The sequence below is a fragment of the Hippoglossus stenolepis genome, chromosome 14, assembly GCF_022539355.2.
Source record: "Hippoglossus stenolepis isolate QCI-W04-F060 chromosome 14, HSTE1.2, whole genome shotgun sequence".
Lineage (NCBI taxonomy): Eukaryota > Metazoa > Chordata > Actinopteri > Pleuronectiformes > Pleuronectidae > Hippoglossus > Hippoglossus stenolepis.
The window spans coordinates 21068639-21090641 of NC_061496.1; the positions used below are offsets into that span (position 1 = coordinate 21068639).

A 22003-nucleotide genomic window follows, 5' to 3' on the forward strand; every position below is an offset into this window, starting at 1 on the left:
TGCCAAATTGCACATAAAGAAGAACATGCTGGGTTTCCAAACTGAAGTATAAGCATGAGAGCCGCTATTACATGAGCAATGCTCTGCGCAGAGCTCTCTGCTTGTTAGGAGAGGTCGATCATGTGTGCGAGTTTGTTTTAAAGCAATCATGTAATTTAAAGAGTGCGTATATGTATGCGCACCGGCAAGAGTGCTTTCCTGTTAGTGTAGGGTGAGAGTTAGGTGAGGATTAGAGGGGAGAGCATGTGAGAGGATTATCATGAATGAATATGAAGACAAGCATGAATTCGAAATGCTAAAGTCGATGATGATGAGTCGAAATAAGTTGAGAATAAAATCAGATTTGAGAAAGAGTATAAAGCATGATTTGTGTTGCTGCTCGTAGATTCACTTGATGATTAGAGAAAATGTTGGCTCATTATCTCCACTCTGCAATCAAAGGGAGATAGGGACTGTGCCGACGAGCACCAGAGGGTTTCAAAGTTTAAAACTACATGGATTTCTGTACTTCTTCTACACTTTCTGATTTGGTATTAAAGCAAATAAATATGTCCTTCAATATAAAAAAATATATATATTCATACTCCTCCGGTTTATTTGCTGAAGCCCTAAAAATGTATTCGTACTTGTTGCCTCCTTTCAGGACAGTGTGGATGTGTAAACACTTGATTATGACTCTTATATAATGTAATTTCCCTCCTACCAGCAAGGGGGTTATATTTTCACCCCTGTCTGCTTGTTTGTTGGTTGGTTGGAAGGATGTGTTATGGGTCAGGGAAGAACCCATTTGATTTTGGAGCAGATGCAGATCAGAGGGCGGATCCAAGAATGTTTTTATCACTTCAATCTTTTGACATTTTCGCTAATTTCTGAGAGAATAATTCATGGATCTTGATGAAAAAAAAAATCAGGCACATTTAGGGAACTGATCTAGAGGTTCGGGCTCTCTGAAGTCCCATTCTGGTCTATTAATGTCACCTTGTGACTTTACTCCAAGGACAACTCCACCCAACTCTGACCTGAGAAGCAAATGTTTAAAATGAAGCTTCTGCAGACACATTCAAAGACACAGTGGGATTTCATTCCAGACAACACAGGTTTTATACTTGTCTGACTATCCATTAAATGTCTCTCTAATTCATTTATAGTGTCTCATGGGTCCCCAGCTTTCCTCTAAATGGTTTCAATAACTTTTGTTATGAAAAAAAAACTTCCTTCGGATGACTTTGTAACATCTGTTCAGGGACTCAAAATGAAAAACAGACCTTTGGCGAAAGTGACTCTGGTGTATTCACAGCAACATTTATTAATGTGCTCTGTCCCTGTTAAATAAAACAATGAATACATTGACAAATAAAGTGTGGGTTTTGAGGTAAATAGCTAAGAAAAAAGAAGAACATTCCAACACCTCACAATATGTAGTATAAAGCAGCATCAACTTCAACCAGAAATTATGATTCAGTACATTTGTAGTTAGAAAATTGTGTCTATGGCTTTAAAGGTTCAATGAGTGTCCACCAGGCTTGTAGGAGAACCTACAATGGCCTTCACGTAACATAATAACATCAAATGCCCTTTTTAGAGCCAGTGTTTGGTTTGTCCATTCTGGGCTACTGTAGACTCATGGTGGGCTCCGTGGAAGAGGACTCACTTAAATATGAAGAGCTTCTTATAAGGTAACAACAGCACATTGGTTCATAGTTTCAGGTGATTATACACTAATGAGAACAATGTATATGGCATGATATGTTAAGTGAATATACTATTTTTGCCAATAGATCCCTTTAAATTCTATACACTGGACCTCATATATAGAGACAAATGTATTTGACGTGTACTTTGCCTTTTTACTTTGGTCCATGTCCCATCTGCTAACATGGTGGAGGCAGGATTTATGGCCTTTTCTGCAGCCTGCCAGCAGGTGGTGAACAAGATGCTTTGGCCTCACTTTTGTGGAGCAACACTATGTAACTTTTATTGAACAACAGCACCCTCTGCAGCCACACGTGGGGATTTATTCTGTCGGGTTCCATGGCCGAGCGATTGAGTAGTTTTCATGAAGAGAAAAACAAAGCCTATCAATATATTGAGCAGAGCTCTGACTGCTGAAGTGTCCTTGCTTAATTTTGGACATAATCGCTGTACTTTGATTTCCAAGTCTTTTAGAGACTTGGAAACATTCATTTAGCCAATTCTGCCTGTAATTGTGAATGTGCTCAGACAGAAAGTGATATTCTGTGTACTGATCAAATGTAATGGTGCTTACAGCCATGCAGTATCACATAATTGCACAAAACCTAATGTAAAATGAGAATAAATCTAAGTGGATTTCTGTTACTTGATACAATCAGCATAAGTAGCATTATGAGTTAGAGGTTCACAGCAGATGTCAAAATGGAAATGATGACTTATGACAAGGATCTCCATTACACCAAGATTGCACAGTAGTTGTATAATTTAAGTTAATAATCACTGTTTCTCATCATGTAATATTGAACTGATCCCTTTCTGAGTTAGTCTGCAACCCGATCTAAGCATAGGAATATTAACAGTGAATATTTTGAATATAATCTAAACAGAATAGTCTAATCCTTATTAACAGCAATATCGATTCACCAAGACCTTTCTGCAATTTTTGAGTTTTTAGTCATGGCAGTAACTTTCCATTTAAAACACAAAATAGAAAGAGAATAAAAAAGATGAAATGCAGGAAGTTGGGTTCACGACCTTCAGGCAGCTGTTTACAATGCAGGATTGTAATTAGTCCAACAATTTGGAAATACAATAAAGATTTGACAGGATTAACTAATTGTCTTTGTAGGAGGATATGACATGTTAATAGCTGACTCTCCCTTCTCATTTTCCACTTGTTTCCATGAACAGCAGTCAGGGCATGCAAGGAAACATAAAGGATGGATGTGCTTTGGTGGGTCTGAGTCACTACTTTAATTTATAACATCAGCTCCAATGCTTGAAATCTAAATTCACCATTTAGGAAAGTTAAAAGCTTTCTGGTTGAGTTTGATGAGAACTTTGATACCATACTTGTAACTGTCTGTAACATATGAAGCCACTGCTAGGAAACACAGACTGTAAATAAAGATGCATATCCACTTCCTACTATGCATAAATCCAAATATCACAGGTATGAATGCTGCCATCTTTCACATTTGGAGCCAGAGTTGGTGTAGCAGAAATCAGTTGATCTCAATGACAGAAACCATCTTTGAGAAAAAAATGTATTGAAGTACTTTTACTTTTTGTTTGGTCCATATCCCATCCACTAACATGGTGGAAGCTGGATTTATGACCAACACTGCAGCCAGGGAGCGATTGAGATGCTTTGGCTTCACTTTTGGGGAGCAGTCATGTCACCCATCTAAATATACAGTATATGCTGGGAACCAGTTAGCTTAGCTTAACAAATGTATGGGGAAGAAGAGGAAATTCCTGCTTGGCTCTGTGCAATGGTAAAAACCTACCTGCAAAATGTTGAATTGTAATTTTTACACTTAGGTTTTTATATGGCTCATGTTAAAGGTTCAGTGTGTAGAATTTAGTGACATCTAGTGGTAAAGTTGCATGTTGCAGCTGAATACCCCTCACCTCACCTCACCTCACCCTCCAAACATGAAAGAGAACCTGTGGCAGCCTTCTGTCGTCATAAATACTCAAAAGGTGTTTGGTTTGTCCAGTTTGGGTTACTGTAAAAAAAAACATGGTGGGCTCTGTAGAGAGGACCCGCTCCTAATGTAAATATAAAGTATTTATATATAAAGGGCCCATTCTAGGGTAAAGAAAACAACAATTAGTACAATTTAGATGAAACACAAAAGTGAAAACATCACTAGGATTATTTTATATTCAATTTCTGCCAATAGATCCATTTCACCTAAATCTTATACACTGGACCCTTAATTATTGGACTTGCAGGTATATTTTTTTTATGCAATTATGGGAAAATCATTTGAACACTGGAGCAAATTCTATGAGATTTCTTGAATAATAATTTCTGGGTCTCGAATGTGCTTTGGAAATAGAGTAACATAACAAAGACTGTAATCTACGTTGTGTCCTCAAGGTGTGACAGTGTGTGAATCACCGACAATAACCTTCCCTTAGTACCTCTGGGTTTTAACTCAAACAAACCAATTAGACCAGCACACGGAAATGCCAGTCAACTTCATAACAAAATAAAACTCTTTTAAGGTCATGACATTTGACGACTTCTGCAGAATGGTGGAGCAAGTGGAGCTGTGGATTGACATCCACTGTTGGTTCTTAATTCATGTAAACATGAAAGCAGACTGAGAGATGAGTGTAGGAGGATGACGAGGGTGTGGATGAGTGTGATGACTTCAGTGAATTAGATCACTCAGTTCATTATACCCTCAAAAAAGTCACTTCCGAGGGATGAAGAGGCTCCTTGGAACAGTTGTAAAATAAAAAAGATCCATGACATGGACATGGATCCAGGCACTCTAGCAAATATTTAAAAGGCCTTTATTCAGATGACTATTTCAAAGTGAAATTCTGAAAAAGTGGTTGTGTTTCTTACAATTCAATTCAATCTTTTTGTATAGTGTCAAATCCCAACATACATTATCTAAAGGCACTTTAAATTGTAAGGTTACAAGATATCGGAGAAAAACCAACAGTTCCCACAATGAGCAAGCACTTGGCATCTAAGTTGGTTTACTCCAACAGATCAGAATTGATTATTGTTATTGATATTATCAATGCCTTCACACACGCACACACACACACACACACACACACGCACACACACACACACACACACACACACACACACACACACACACACACACACACACACACACACACACACGCACACACAGCCTTACACAAATAAATCATAAGCTTTTAATGAAAGAAGGAATTTCAGAAATGATCCATTATGAGTCATTCTAATAAATTCAAATCTAATAATTTGAATTTACATAATAGTATGGATGAAAAGTTGAAAAAAGGTTGTATATGAAGAAATATTTCATACAATTAAACTGATATAGAGCCTGAATCCTGCTTTAAAACAAAATTTGTATACTTGCATAGTCGCCAGATTTGTTAATGTTAAATTCACCAGGGTCATAGATGTAAATATGACGTAATATAGTTTTTGCCTCCGTGTCAAATCAGTGAAATCAGTATTTGGTCTTATTCATAAAAAGATATGGCATTGTGATGGATGCCAAGCAAGAAATGTTAATAATATTGTTCTAAAGTGAAATAAATCTCATAATATAGTCTAAATAGTATGGTGTCTCTAAAACAAAATATTGCATTGCAACTATCCACTGATCACTACAATGTGGCTCAGGCGTGAGATAACACAAGTGAGGTGAGGACAGAAATGTGTTCCTGATGTGTGTACAGAAAGAAAATCATGGCCAATTTCAAGCTTTGAAAATATATATATAGTAGTATAGTATAGTATAGTATAGTCCTCACTAGGATAAAGGTGGACTAAATCAGTCCTGTTATCAAATCTCCCCACTAGCTTCCTGTATATATAATCATTGGTCTTTATGGCATTGGATGATTTTTTAACCAATTCAAGTGTCTTTGAGAATTGTTATGTAAAATTATTATTATTATTGTTGTATTATAAATCATTTCTTTTTTTAAATCCCATTGTTGTGTTTCTTTCCTCTTTCCTTTTTGACTTATAATCATTTTTGAATTGTTGTTGAAAGGTGCTTCAATAATAGTCATAAATATAATCCATAATTGTAAAAGCTTCACCTCTTAGTGAACCGAATGTAAGAATTGACGAAGTTTATTGATAGAGAAGCTACATGTGGGTGTCAGGTTACTGTCTTCGTGTTACCTTATACATCACAGCTTTAACATAGGAACACAGTATATTGCTGAATGATAAAAATATATTTTTGTGTGTGTGTGGCGCGGATCCAGGGGGGGCAGTGGCCCTTGATGAAATCTGATTGGCAGCCTGAAGTGACCCTGTCCTATAATTACTATAGGTACTATAATAAGTACTATAATTTTAGCTTCCCCTCACTGGCTTTTAAATTGTGGATTTAAGATTTTATTTCTGATTTTAAAGCCTAATTCTGTGCTTGATCCTAAGAACATTTCAGATCTTTTGACGCCCTATGGGCCCCGTTGTAACCTGAGGACGTTACTCACCATTCCACATTCCTGGCTGAGGACCAAAGGCGACCGGGCCTTTTCTGTCAGGGTTCCATTTCTTTGGAACAGTCTCCCTGAGGAGGCAAACTTGTTGTCCTGTTTTAAATCTCTCTTAAAGACACATTTTATGGGTGTGCTTTCTCCTATTTTGATAATTTTACAATATTTGATTTGATCTCGTTTTTTACTCTCTTCTTATCTATAATTTTTTTTATTTCTGTATTTGTGCTCCATTGCTGTGTGATCTTCAAATTGAAGATGAATTATTTAAGATTAAAATGAATAGTTTCTGCTTGTTTGCTTTTTAACTGTTTCCTACGGTGGCTGAGAGAGTTAAACGCACTGCAAATCAACAAAACATGCAAGTAGAAAAAACGTGTAAATTAAGAAAACAACTTTATTGTTCTTTTTTCATGCACATTGTGTATTTCAAAAAATATAATAAACAAACTTGATGTTGGTTATAGCATCTTTCAAAACACAGGTACATGGTGATTTACAAGTTAAAAAAAAGAAATTAAGGACAAATTGCTATTTAACTGTTTCCTACGGTGGCCAAGAGGGTTCAACGCACTGCAAAGTATGAAAATCATGCAAAAAGTCACAACACATGCAAATACAGAAACACGTGATGAACCTGGCTGTAGTTCAATGCTTTGTGGAGTTCCATAACCATTGACAAGTAGCAGACTTCAATAACTTTACAGCGCATGTGTCTTCAAATTGATGACGTTTTTTTCTTTATTTGCACGTGTTTTTTCTAATTGCTTGTTTTTTCTTTTTACTGTGCAATGCGTTGAGCTCTCTTGGCCACCGTAGGAAAAACAGTGAAAAAGCAATTTGTTCTTAATTTTAGATTTTTAAGTTGTAAATCACCACATACCTGTGTTTTGAAAGATGCTATAGCCCAAGTAAAGTTTGTTTATTGTATTTTTTAAAAACACAATGTGCTTGAACAAGGAACAATTGTCGAAATACAGTATATTCTATGACGTTTGCCGTTGAATCAAAGTTATAGAGCTCACAGTAAACAAGGAAAGACTTAAATGTGCACCTTATTGAATCAGGAATTGTTCATGGATGTTGGACTAATAATTTGCCCCATCTGTTTAAATTGCGGACCCTCATAGCCCTTGAAAACCCTAGATCCGCCAATAGGACTTTCTCAACTAAACTAAGAAGAGGACTCAATGATAATAACGTGAAAAGGAAAATAATAATGTGCATAAGACTAATTTCTCTGTTGGTGACCACTTTACCCAGCGTTCAATCTATCCATCACATCATCCAACTTCTCACGCGCCTCTAATGACGCAAGCAAGTGTCAGCGCGGGTGCGTGTTTTGACACGAGCCTTCATATTCCTCTGACGTGAGGCTGTAACTCTCAGAAGAGCAAGGAGTCAAGAATCAAAACAAAACCACAGAGACACAGGAGAATGAGGGAAAGACCAGAGCGAGAGAGAGAGAGCGAGCGAGAGATGAGGACCTTCCAGAGCCAAAGTGATCCTGAGCAGTGCGGAGTCTCCAGCAGCAGCAGCAGCAGCAGCGGCGGCGGCGCCATGAGTCCACTGAGCACGGCCAGCATCACCCTGGCAGCCCTGCTCATCCTCACCATACCAGTCTGCACCAGTGAGTCCCACACTCTGCTTTATATCATCTTATATGTCTGTATATTTCACTTCATCTCTAACTTTGTGGAAGATCAAACTCTCTCAAGGCCTTGCACGTGTGAAAGTATGTGACCTACTATCTGTCTATCTATCTATCTATCTATCTATCTATCTATCTATCTATCTATCTATCTATCTATCTATCTATCTATCTATCTATCTATCTATCTATCTATCTATCTATCTATCTATCTGTCTATTCTATCTATCTATCTATCTATCTATCTATCTATCTATCTATCTATCTATCTATCTATCTATCTATCTATCTATCTATCTATCTATCTATCTATCTATCTATCTATCTATCTATCTATCTATCTATCCACCTATCTATCTATCCTATCTATCTATCTATCCACCTATCTATCTATCTATCTATCTATCTATCTATCTATCTATCTATCCATCTACCTATCTATCTATCTATCTATCTATCTATCTATCTATCTATCTATCTATCTATCTATCTATCTATCTATCTATCTATCTATCTATCTATCTATCTATCTATCTATCTAATGTTGCTTTTAATTTAGTTTATTCCAACACACTAACTAAAGTGTACAAATTATGTATATGTTTATTATATTTTCTTCGTCTTATACTTTGTTACTTAATATAATTTTGTCCTATCATTTAATACCATAATTCATATGTGTTTGTACATCTTTTATTTTTAACAGTAGAAACATATACTATTATTAATTATAAATGTTACTAATTATTAACAGTAGGGAACATCTCTCTATTTTTTGTTTTTTATTTATGCTTATCATATTTCGCCATCTTTACCTTAAAATGATTGCATGTTAACAGTACATCATTGTCCAGCCGGATCACTATCATGAGTGACATTGTCATTTAGTCATTCTTGAATGATTTGATGTCAAACAAGACATTTTTGGAAAACACTCTCAACCAGAAATGCCATCATGATCTCTCAACCTCTGATTTGTCGTGTCCACTAACTGATGATGGAAATGTTTGAATATGTAGATGGACAGTCGCTTCTCACTCCCCGTAAAGTCAAAGTTATCTTTGCATTGGTCCATGTAAGCTTTGGGATTCAGCATCAGTGTGTAGGCTTCATGCTGCTGACTTGTTGTTTTTGCAGGAACACAATGAATTGATGAAAATCGAGCTCAGGCAGTAATCTCATGTCAACATGTTGGAACAATAACACAAGCTTCTAAATAGCCAAGCTGTTACCCTGCTAATGGACATCCACTGCAATCATGTCGGAGCAGAGCTTCCACTAAACGGTCGTACAGGAGAAGCTGTTCGTCATCACAGCAGAGGCACTACTGCTTCATGCATTATCAGTGTCCTGTCAGTGAAAACATACCGTTGTTGACAGATGTAAATGTGTGTGAGGATGATGTAAATTAGCTCATTGTGTGTGTGTGTTTGTGTGTTTTTCTATTGCATGAAACAACAGGTGCTCCAGCAGAAGTTCAGAAGGCCACAACAGATCAGAGGCAGCTATTCAGCCAGGTACTCAATCTTTCTTTCTTTCTTCCTTTCTTTCTTTCTTTCTTAATCCTATTTTCATCATATCAACCTCTGACTCTCCACAGATAGATGCTGTGTGCTCATCCTACCTCTCTGCAGACCTGGAGCTTTGGGTGAGTGACATGTGATGACATGTGACACCCTCAATATACTATTTTTTTGTATCATTTATAATCATATTTTCCATTTTGTATTTATTCCAGGCATCTGATGCCTTAGGGGAGCTATGTGTCATGATGCTGGTTCAGAAGTCAAAGGTATTTCACACATTCTACATTTAGTGAGTCTCAGAAGCGTAAGTGCTACAGATTTCCCCACATTCCACATGAAGTGACTCTTACAAACATAGACAAATGATATTGTGTTTTCTTCTCAGGAGCTGAAATTGCAAGAAAAAAGTAAAAGGGTAAGTACGATTTAGTTTTTTGGGAAACTGTTTTACCTGAAATGGTTACACGAGACCACCAGAGACATTAAACTGTGTGGGCTTGTTTGTGTGTGTTTTTGAATAAATAAGTTGTTTGACCAAAGAAATCCCCTTCACATTGTTTTATAACCGCGCTTCAGGTGTAACTGTGGTACTTTCAAGTGCGTCCAGCAAAACAGAAGAATGTGGGGCGGGGGGGACTCTGCCCCCACTGCGGCTATTTTCAGTCGGTTGAAACTCAAACTAAGATGTCACGCATTGGATTAAAAAGTCAAACTGAATGATGAAAAGAGCAGTTCTTTTCTGCTGCTGTGATAAAGTAAAGTGAAATGTTGACATTCGCTGTTTCATCAGACTTCATAAGAAATATGCTGTGATGACTACATGTCATCAGTGTTTATTATCTGTTATGCTCACCCGAGCCGTCAAACCCACACGACATCCCTGGACACACATTCACTTGCCACAACAAAACATATTCCCTCAATTACATGCAAAGTGATTTTGTCTTTTTCTCGTCCATCACTGGTATGTGAAATAATGCATAATGTTTTACGTGTTTATGAAAACACTGACCCTGAGTCTGCAGTTAACAAACTGCTGCCCTGCGGAAACATTTGTATTATGTTTACATCTCTGTGTTGCATGTTCTTTTGTGTTACCTATGACAGTTTCACTCTTTGCCTCTGCACACGCCATACTCGGCACTGTATTCATGTTTATGTGGCTCTGTCTCTGTGTGTGTTTGTCAGACCGCTCTGTTGCACCCTCTCCTCCGTCTATTTTCTCAACTCAGTGCCAGAAGAGAGAGAGAACTCTCGATGCACGTACGTACGACCCCCATCAGTTCCCCTGTCACTCTCCATCTTCTGTTTTCAGTCTCATGAAATAATCTGATTGATGGAAACAAAGCTATCAAAATCAAGATGCTTTGTTTTTCAGCATAAACAATACTAAATGCAAAAAGCTATATTATAATGTCATTAAAATTGATATAAATTCATGTTTTGACTGATTTCTAAATAAAAATGAAAAATGATAAATTAGAGTGTCATCCTTGGTTGAAAACATAGAAGCAGCAGTTGGATAGAAATACAATTGCAGCCTTTAAAGAGGACATAGTGTATAGCACTATGTTTTTGCAAATATTGAAATGCGTGCGCTGCATTCTGTAGTTGCTTTCAACATATGTTTTGCTCTTCCTGAGCTTACATGTCAATAACACTGTTTGATGTGGGGCATTTCTGCTCACTCTCTGTATGAGCTTCATCTGTTGTTCTTCCCCACACTGGCAGCAATTATGGTCTAAAATTAGTGCAGCTGACAGGTGAACTTATCCCTCATTGCTATCAACCACTGACATTCACAAAGTAGACACAGTTGGCTTTGGATAATCCAGATGTGAACGTGTAGGTGTGTGTGTGTGTTGTTGGGTATTGCTGCTGGTGGGAGTGTTGTGGCGACACTTAAAGTTAGATGCTGTGGATCTTGTGTCTCTACAGGCTGAACTCCAGGGACCTGGTGGAATCCAGAGCAGAGGTTACTTCCTCTATCGGGTATGAACATTTTTCTGTCAGGATGAAAAATAAAAAGAGCACCTTGATGATATGTTGAACATAAATAATACAATAAAAATAACACAAGTTTGTTTGCACTTGCAGCCACGAAATGGAAGACGATCCTTAGAATACGAGTAAATTAAAGGTAATTTTCTATTTTGAAATTTTCAGGGACTGTACACAAATTATTAGTTTAAATCTTTTATTTAGAATAAAGGAAGGATCATTACTTACTTGGGTGGGCAGGGCCTTTAATTTATTTGCTTACTCCAGATTTTTATTTTATTCAAGCCTTTCTATATAGTTTATGTTAAACTTGCTAAATTTGTTACAACCACATAGGATCAATAAAAATAACTTTCCACATGTATTGTGGAAAGTCTGCCCTGAAGAGGTAGAGCTGCTCAGAGGATGAAAAATAAACTCTTGTCTTGTAAACGCAACAAGGGACCTTCACCATCAAATAGTCACTTTAAGGTCCATTTTTTGAGATACTGAGAGGGAAGTTGTTGCACTTTCTTCACTGGAGAGGGTCCAAAGGAAATAGTAATAATGATGAGGAGGTCATTGTTTAAAAAAACTAAAAACTAAAACAAAACGATAAGCTGCATCCCTCCTTCCCACCCCAGTAATTTTCATATAGTCCCTGAAATCTTGTCACTACTAATGACAGTGGTGACTTGTAGAAAACTCTAGGCTGCTAACACCATGTTTATATGAGGTTAAAATGTCAGAGACATGTCAGTATGTGTGTTCCTGCTGTCCTCTAATCGTGTGTATAAATGTTTCCACATCTGAGGCTACGAATACAGAGACGACACCAGATAGTGAGACCCGAGCTGCTGCACCATGACTGAGTGTTCCAGATTGTAGCCACAGCCCTCTGCCACTGCTGTATAGTGATGTCTGAATGTACACAAATAATATAATTCAAATATGAGTAATTTGTCCAGATTTTATTTTGTGTTATATGTTTTTTCATTTGCATTAACATGCTGTAATGTGGTCAGGTGTAACGTTGGATTTTGTTACAAATTGAGTCTTTTACTGCATTTGGAAAATATTAAATGAAGTGAAACATTACATTTGTGCATTGAATTGAAAAGTAAACACATCAGGTATATTTAAACCCCAAAAAAGCATTTATTTGAGATAAGATGCTGTTTGTAGAAAAGGGATACACATGCTTGAAAAATAAATTGGATTTATAATTAAAACTAAGAAAAAGAAGTTTAAATGTTATTTAGTTTCTTTGAAATTCCTATCTTAGATGAGGTCATTTGTTTGATCAGTCACCAATCCCAGATCTACCTATGAAGTGATAAACTGAACAATTAAAGCAGGCCATAAACTAATTCAATTAAATATATTATCAGTAATATTAGGACTGACTTTGCTTTTAGTTGGTTGACATAAAAACTCTTAAAATAGCAAGATTTATGTATCCTTTAAAAGCCATCTCAGATTTTGTATGTAACTACAAAATTGAGAATTATTTTCAACAAGCTATCAGATTTTCTAAATTTATTAATGTATCTTCTTCCAGTATTTCTGACTGTAAACATTATTAAGTATTCAATGACATGTTATAATGCAGGAGCATGACTATGTAATTACTATCATCAACAGTAGGGGTCGCAATTCTCCACCAGTTGGCATCTCATTCTACCACTTCCCTGGTGGTTTCAGTTCTATTTAGTTATAGTATAACACAAGATGATAACGCTCATTTAAGTTTCAAATGATAAACCTCCTTCTTGCATTGCACATCAACTGGAATAATGAATAATTAATCAGATGAACGCTAAAAGATGTTGATTTGTTCAGATGCCAACACTGATTGTCTGATAACCAACATTACCTTTATCCAACTCTGACACATTCATTTTACCTGCAAAGATGACAGATACAGTATAAATACAGTTTGAAACAGGCACTGAAATGGTATAGAGATACAGATCATTAGTATTTTATGTATCAGTATCCCGAGTTCTCTGACGGTTCAGCTGCAGCACAGCAAACCACCCACCACGGAATGTGAACAATTTACAGACCAGGACATTATTTGCTGTGTCGCAACATCCTAATGAAGATGAAGTGCTAAAGCATTTCCAGCCAGAAAGTGTGATTTGACCACAAACCACAATATATACAAGTATTTTCTCTGGTTTAAAAGTGTTTGGATTGTTTAAATCAAATAATTGTAAAATATTACAGGACTCTCAATAAAATCTAAATAGTATAAAACTTCATGTTGGAATATGTATGGCTGACTTACAGATGAGCACACAATGTAAATCATATTGCCTGAGAACAGTTTTACCGACAGGTTGACTGGAGAATCACAGCAGGATTAACAGAATTAATATCATAATATTTTGACCAGTTTGTCGGTTCGCCATTGTTCCAGGGAGACGTGAATGTAAAATCATACAATAACCAATTACATTGGATGGATGAAGATGATTTAACATTAGAGGTTGTATGCAAAAACAGTGGTTAGAGTCTATTGTTCATCAGAATAAAATTATTGTATCAAGGAATATGTTGAATATAAAAAATAACGATGGTGATATATTTTCATGGTATATTACTTTTTTTCTTTTTAAACCCCCCTCTTGCCAAAATGTTAAAACAGCGCCATCCGCCCCTTGCCTCCATCGATGTGGCCAAAAACAGTTTTGCAGCTTTTCCACTTCAGCTGTTGCCATGGTGATGAGTAACACGCCGGAGACGGGGAAACAAAACAAATTGATGGTGAATCAAACCAAAAGACCCTCGGCTAAAGAGCAGCGTGGAGAACTACGTCATCAAAATAAAAAAAAGGTTTCTCTAAAGTTGAATTTGTTGCCAACGAAAAACAATCATTGAAATAAGTGAATTCACAACAAAAAAAACAAAATCCCAGGTACATTATAAGCACGTGTGTTTAGTATACCACATGGTAGAATAACCCTAAAAAGAAGAATTATAAACCTACAAAGGAATACAATATCTTCCAAATGGGATTTCTGACAAATTTAGTGTTCAGAACAAAAATATAAAAATGAAGAATCAGTGTGTTCTTTTATGACACCTATAGATTGAATGTAGAAAACCAGCACTTGAAGACAACTTTAAACAGCAGTGTCCACAGTAATGAGGCCAAACAGGCATAAATGATCTTTATTATGTTGTTATATATGATTCATACAACATTTGACTCCAGAAAGGGGAAAACTTTACATGTGACAAGTTATCCACAAGTTATTATGAAGTCGAATTTGCAGGTTTTACATCGTAAGAAACCAAAATAAATGACAAACAAGTTTTGGAACCCCTGAGTGTGTGTGCAGTGGATGCGGGTGAGACGTGTGTGAGATGTGGAGCCCAGCAGCGGGCCCTCTTGCCTCTTGGCTCCTGCTCCAGCTCCGGTCCTCCCGCCTCAGCCCTGCGCAGTCCTCCGACAGCAGCGCCACTGGCTGCAGGGATATCCCGATGAGAGGGGAGGCTGCTCGGGGTAAGTGGGACATCTCGGACCGCTGAACTCCGCTCCGTGTTGGTTTCGCATGTCTCCGCAGCCTCTCCGTGTGCCGCTGTCAGGCGCAGAGCTGCAAACAGGGACAGTTGTGCTTTTGCCTGTTTGGTGACAGGGACTGGCCAGAGGCCCGGTGACCCACATTCTTATCTAATGCTGGATGTTAGCGTAGCTAGCTAGCTCCGGCTGAAGTGGGCTGACACACATTCGGTGCGCTGTGTGCAGGCGAGTTCAACCACTCGCTTTGTTGTATATTGTAAAGTCGGGATTCGGCGGGGAAATGACGCCTGGCTAATTTCCCACGGACAGAGGAGCAGTGACAGTGTGTGTCTCGTGTCGCAGTGAGTGTCTTCAACTAGAAAAGCTGTTGTTTTGTTTCGGTAATTGACGGTAGCGTGTAAGCTAGGTTGGCGTTAGCCTCCTAGCAATCAGTGCCCGGCTTGCCGGCCGGCATCGGCGGCAGCGGGCAGACGGCTGCTCGGTGGCGGGCTGGAGCCTGGTTGTGCCCGGGCTGCTCGCTGCGAGGCTGGCGGTGGTTCCGCTGACTTCACACACCTGACAGCCGGACACGTCTCACCGGCTCAGGCTTTCCCCGCGTCTGCCGCCTCTTTTAGAAGGGTATGTCTGATTTTCATCCGTGATCATTATCGACCTGTGACAAATCTCCAGCCGTGTGTCCCCTGTGTGTGCTCCGCTGCTCCTCAGTCACCAGCCACCTCTTACACTGGCGCACCTGTCAGCTGCGTCCAGTCAAAACACGACATGTTGTTGAAGAGGTGTTGGATGCGGACCGGAATCATATGGTGCACCTGGTGAGATGAGTCTGTGCAGTCTGATGCTGATATCTGTCTGTGAACCAGCCACCTGTATGTGAAACACATGGGCAAGAGTAACGGTTGGTTTGTGTTATTGAAATTAAATCAAAGTTTGGTACTGAAATATAATCAGAATGAGATCTATTTAAAACGAGAAGGCAGAAATGGACATGTTCAAACTCACATTCATGTTGTTTCAAAGTTTGGACTCAGACTTTTTTGTTTCAGACATAATCGTCATGGTTTCTTAAAGCGAGCACCAGCAAAGACTATCTCTCCTTCGAGTCTGGTTTAATATGCAATTGTATACAGCTTTGGTTATTAAATGACATTGAAATCTTATTCAATTAGATTTCTATAATTTTAAGTCATAATAAATACCAACTCATGAGATGTGGCTTGGTACAAAAACCAACTCAAATTGAGGAATTTCAGTTATGACAACTGTTTCATCTAACATCTGGTTCGGCCTGATGTTTGTTGCAAGATGAAATCTTTTATAGAGTTTATTAGTATTAGACTATTTTTTACACCCTATTATTTGAATGTTATTTGAAAATGTTGTATATGTTCAAACATATAACATTTATTATATGTCATTAATGATTGTTATTTTTCTGTATTAACATTTCATTTGAGTAAGAGTACAACCAAAAGGATTTCCTAAATACTTGAGAATGTAGGTTGATAAATAATTCTCACTATCGTGCAGACTTATGTGATAAAAACCCACTAGACAACTCCCAGAGTGATTCTTTTGTTGTTGTTGTAAATCTAGGGCTAGCCTCTACAAAAAAATTGTATTTTGCGATATTTTTGCAACTTGCTTGGCCCTAGGTGATTGTGAATATTAAAAAACTATTTCTTTAGACAGTAATACTTTCTAAGAGGCCATTGCTAACTAATAATACCTTTCTGGTGTATTTGTACACAAAAGAGATTTAGTAATCGACCATTCAGACTTGTTGGAGCGGTCAGTGGAGCATAGAAAATGACTTACGATGAGATTTTATGGGCGTTATGTGTATCATACTTAAACAGCAGTGGGAACAATTGGAAGCTGAGCACTGTCAAGAGTGTTTTGTTAAAACCGAGGAGGGACACCATCAGGAATGAGAAAAGGAGAGAACACTTTTATTTTATACACATTATTACATCTTACGCCTTATAGTATTTGCTTGTCATGTCAGCTTTTTCCATTACAGAGGAGGCTGTGTTGTTTCAGATGTGATGTTCTCTGGCTTTGGATTTAAAGCAGGCAGCTTGAATCAATCAGTGGAATGATAATACATGAAGCTACTGGTTCTGTACACATTTGATACTGAGGGAGTATCAAGTAGATGTCATTAGATACCAATAACAGGGGCCTGTTAATGACCCCTGAAGTTTGGACATTGCAGCAGTGTGTAATGTTCTTTTTATTGGCAGAATAAAAAGTTCTCTCAGTGACTGAGTCGTCACAGCCTTGAGCTCAGTGCAGTGGCTTCAGATCTAAACTGTACATCCAGTGTCTCAAGGATGTCTTCTGTCCTCACCTCAGGGCGATCTTCCTACTCTCACTACAGCAATTACAGTGGTACACAATTCATGTACATGCAGAGAACTGTCACTCTTTACAAGCCTTGTATCTGTGTTTTCTCACATACATAACTCATTTCATTAAAGTCAGCTGTGTGTTTGCTGCAGTCTGACAGATCTGCTGCTATCACTAGATTTATGATTTGACTCTGTGTTTTGACTCAGTCTTTGTCAGCGGTGACCCTGACTTTGACGCCATTAGAATCACTTTGCTGTTGAATAACTCTCACTTGCAACTTTCAAAGTTAAAGGTGTAGTAGAGTTTTGTTTTAACGTGTGAAGCATATGAGATGCAACTTTTGATGGGATCTAAGAATTTGATACTTTCTTAATGAACCCGAGATGCTGACAGTCTTGTGGATGTGAAATTTAAGTTCCAGTGCACCATGTAACTGTAAATACAATTCACTGTCCTGGTACTTAAGAATTTTATGTTGTTTGGGGTCTATTAGATCAGCGACATTCAGCTTTTTCTTCCTGATGTTACTGTCTGCACATTTAGAAGATTGCATGAGACTACTTTGTTGCGGCAGCAATTTAATATCACCAGCAGATCTCTGTTACTGTGTGCTTACAGACTGACGTTTTTCACTATTACTTTATAACTTCTCCTTTGAACACAGATCTGCAGTGAAGTAAACATTTTAATGAGCCGGCTTTGTCAATAAATATACAGACTGTAAATTCCTGAGATTACGAGTAGAGATTAATAATAAATTCTACTGGTCTGCCTTTGCTGTTTGGGTCTCCTTATCTCTTAGAAAGAGGACATCCACTGACAGCAACATTAACTGCCAGAGAAATCCTTTTTGTTTTTCTGGTACTGAACTTTCTCTGAGAGGATTCTTCTCACAGATTCTGTCAGAAGTGACTCCGAACATAGTTTTTCACCAAAACCTGTGTAAACTAGTGAAAATGGGTTCCTGCACTAATGGCTGAATATATTAAACTGGACAACATAATCTGGCCTCATGATACACACAAACACTATAATGGCACTCAGTAGAGCGCATACAATCATACCTTCCTGGGTGCAGGGAATAATCATGAATGTTGTGACTGTTGTTTGCCCAATAAATTTTTTACATTACCAATACAAAGACTACAATAATGTTGTACTGTACAGTCCTCCTGTTGTATCACTCATCTAAATACTGAAATGTACTTAATGAAAATGTGCATAGAATTTTAAAGGGTTGGTTTTTGCAACAAAACACAGAACCTCTGTTCAACAAATGTGACAAAGCGCATCATTTAATTGGGTCTCAGTTTGCATGTAATTGCTCTTTCTTACGCTCCATGAATATTTCTTTGGCTCAGAACTAGATACAGCAACCTTTGTGTCTGCGTGTTCCGCTCAGTGATAACTACATGTTGCTGTAGTAGGAAATTGTGTGTAGTGTTTTGTTTTCATGATGCTATCTGATTTTTACTATGATCAAGAAAAAATGGGTCAAGTCTTTTTGGGGTGTAGACGTGCATCATTCTTATCTGTAGAATCAGTGTTGTTGGTAAGTGCTTAAATTAGTCATTAGCAAATTAATTTGTTGTTGCAACTATTGTTGTCAGGAAAGATGTGATGTGTTGTGAACAATGTTGTTTTCATGTGAAAGAAGGTAATTCATTTTCTGCAGAGAGAGACCAGAAACGAGTGAGAGTTTCCCTGGAAAATAAAAATCAGCAAATGATACACATAACTATTCCTGAGAAGATGAGCTGTGGACATAAGGTGGTGATACTGGAACTTAAGAAATATAGACATAAATAATAGAAATCCTTGCATGAATATACCGAATTTTGTTGTTAACACTGCAGGTCTGACCGTCCAGACTTCTGGACAATGGTAAATGGTCTGTATTTATAAATTGCTTTTCTAGTCTTGATGACCACTCTTTACACTACAGTTTTGCCATCCACCCTTTTACAAACACATTCACATGCACTTTCTCTATCATACATCATCCGGCACAGCCATCAGGGGCAATTTGGGGTTCAGCATTGGGGAGTCAGGGATTGAACTGTGGTCAGAGGACAACCCGCTCTACCTCCTGAGCCCTTTTTACACAATATAAGCACACACACATAACATACCTTAACACCACTTTCTATAATAATGAGACAAAGTACCGCTCAGCTTTATTGGACGTGATTCCTAGAGCAGATGCTTATGTTGACATTTCCTGGAAGTAGTTCCCCTTTCCCAGATGACGGCCAGGAGCTCAGGTTGTGATTGAACTTTAAAATGTGTGTGTGTGTGTGTGTGTGTGGTGAGTCCACAGCTGTTCTTATATCTGCAGTGATGAGGGCTATGATGACTCGGATGTTTTACTTCTGATTTAGTTATGTGAGTTTCGTTCCAATTATCTGCTTCTCATTTGTAAATGGAGCTTTTCTTTCTTGTTCAACAGGTGAAGGATTCAAATAACTTGACTGATATCCGTCATGAAGTGAAGCATATAGCGAATCAACCATCACTCACATACAACAGGTGAGACGTCTTGGAAATGACTTCCTGGATTTTGCTCTCGGTTGTGGCAGTGGACTTGGTTGTGCTGATGAAGCTGTGTGAAGCGTAATTCATCAGTACATACAATATAATCTAGTGTGAAGTTTGATGAAATATATGTTGAGTTTGTTTTAACCGTCTGCAAACAATGATAGATGAAAAGCATTGGAGGGGCAATGCATACCCTGTGTGTGTGCTGTGTACCCCAATCAAGCTATGCTAACTTTTTCTATCGGGTGGAGAACCAGGCACTTCATGAGGAAATTTCAATCAACTGTTGGGTATTGAGAGGAACACCTGTTGTAAGGAGTGACAGTGGAGAGTCAGACTTTGCATATAGTTGGATGAAAATGAAAAGCAGTAGGATTTTTCTTTCAAGGATTTCTATTTATCCATCAAAGCAGAATAGAAACAGGACACGAGCAAGAGACCTTGCTGAAGTGCAGCCATGCACCACAAACATTGCCACTCAGAAGCAGAGGAAGAAAGGGTATCAGAAAGATTATGAGGAGCCGCAGGGGGCTCATATAACCAGGAAGGAAAAGATTAAGGCTTATTTCCAGGAGGAGGAGAAGGAGGAAAACATGGTTTTCCAAGAATAACAGAGTCAGAGCTTCATACCAAGAAGTCAGCCAAAGTTATGAAACTGACTTCATTACAGTCAAATAGCAGGCTGATGACCTTCAGCGTGAGCTCGACAGGGAAATCAAGTCTCACTCAGACGAGGTGTCACAGCATCTGCTCTCAGTCCAAAATCTAAAGGCTGAGCAGGAGGCCTGTTGCCAAAAGACGGTGTAGGAGAAAAACAAGCCTCTATTAAAAGAACTGTTGGAAGATCATACCAAGAGGACAGCTAAATCAATTAAGCTGTTGTCCTCAGAGTGAGGAAGCAGGCTGATGACCTTCACTGTGATATTAAGACGGAAATCAAGTCTCATGCAGACATTGTCACAAAACCAGCTCTTGTTGCAAAAGTGGAAGGCTGAGCAGGATGCCCACTATCAAAAGATGGTGGAGGAGATCCGAACTGTGCAGAAAAACGCTACAGAGCAGGAAATGCTTTTGGGGAGAGAGATGGAGGAGCTGAAAACTCAGCTCAATGTTCAGCTCTCTGTGAGGCTCAAGGCTGAGAGTGAGGACAATCAGCCTCCCAAGAAAGTCAGTCAGGAGGAGTGTGAGGAGCAGCAGGAGGATAAGTCTGAGAATGAGCCTGCACTTAGGAACAAAACATACAAGCAGCAGGAGTCGCTCCTTAATGCTCTCCCTGATTCTGAATCCATGGAGACTGAGGTGCCTGAGGAGATCCCCACAAAAACAAAGACTGCTTCAATCTGGAAGTGAGTCTGACACTTTCTGGGACTGAGGAAAACCACATATATAGAAAAAGCCTGAGTTTCCTGCATCCAACAGCTGAAAATGATCTGACTTTCCCTCCGTCACCCACTGTGAGACAACTGACCTTTTTATATCTTGAAAAAGATGCATGTAATGAAACGTTAGTTAAACCAGCCGGTCGAGGCAGATGGCCGTCCACCCAGAGCAACGTTCTGCTCAAGGTTTCTTCTGCTTAAGACGAATTGTTCTCTGCCACTTCTGCCAAGTGCTTGTTCTTGGAATAAATGCTGAGTCTAATATAACACAGCAGGAAAAGCACAGGTGTTCACCAGGTGTTCACCCGCTGTTGTGTCAGCCAAAATCTCTACTGCTGTGAAAAATATGTATTTAATGACATCACTGAGAAAAGAGAATCCAGGTCATCTACAGTGAGTGTAAGGAGTGTGTGGAGCAAAATGTAAATTAATAAAAACATTTGTAATGCAATATCTAGTCGTATTTATTACAATATCATTTCTGCATATATTGCTGTATGTGTCTAATCAAGAGTCAGGCTTAGATTTGAAAGTACAGTTTTTACTTATATGCGTATTTTACCTCATCAAGCTAAATTTAGCCGACAAGATTTCCTGTGATGTCTTATCATCTTTGTTAAAAGAAAACCCTTAAATATTAGGAAAACTAAATATTTCAGACTGACATTAACTAATGTGATGTCTAACCACCAGATAAAAGTGATGGATTAGTAACAATTACAGTTGGTAACTTGAATGACAAAGCAAAGCGATAATTATTGTAAACTGCTGTATCGATGTATGAATGTAGGGTTGTTCATTGTGATCAAGTATTTTTTTTACTGAAAAGCAAACAACTAAAGTAAAATGAGTTTAATATTTGAGTAGAAAA

At 38.2% G+C, this 22003-nt stretch overlaps 2 protein-coding genes across 7 annotated transcripts in view; both read left to right on the forward strand.

Moving 5' to 3' along the window:
• The first annotated feature begins 7551 nt into the window (after nucleotides 1-7551).
• On the forward strand, nucleotides 7552-12429 carry nmu (neuromedin U). Of its 2 annotated transcripts, XM_035176949.1 has the most exons (9): nucleotides 7552-7804; nucleotides 9287-9342; nucleotides 9426-9473; nucleotides 9564-9617; nucleotides 9737-9766; nucleotides 10540-10614; nucleotides 11290-11343; nucleotides 11449-11491; nucleotides 12146-12429. In XM_035176949.1, the coding sequence occupies exons 1-8, from the start codon at nucleotides 7612-7614 to the stop codon at nucleotides 11482-11484; spliced, it is 546 nt and encodes a 181-aa protein (XP_035032840.1). In that variant the 5' UTR covers nucleotides 7552-7611; the 3' UTR covers nucleotides 11485-11491; nucleotides 12146-12429. The 2 variants fall into 2 exon arrangements, with proteins under 2 accessions (XP_035032840.1, XP_035032841.1); XM_035176950.1 differs by lacking the exon at nucleotides 10540-10614.
• A 2276-nt stretch (nucleotides 12430-14705) lies between these two features.
• The window catches only part of clocka (clock circadian regulator a), a 31565-nt gene continuing 24267 nt past the window's right edge, over nucleotides 14706-22003 (forward strand). The window contains exons 1-2 of one of the 5 annotated variants that reach the window (XM_035177643.2): nucleotides 14706-15481; nucleotides 19665-19744. The gene's annotated coding sequence lies outside the window, so the exon portion shown is untranslated. The remainder of the gene's footprint in view (nucleotides 15482-19664; nucleotides 19745-22003) is intronic. The other 4 variants (XM_035177640.2, XM_035177641.2, XM_035177644.2 and 1 more) reach the window with 4 other exon arrangements.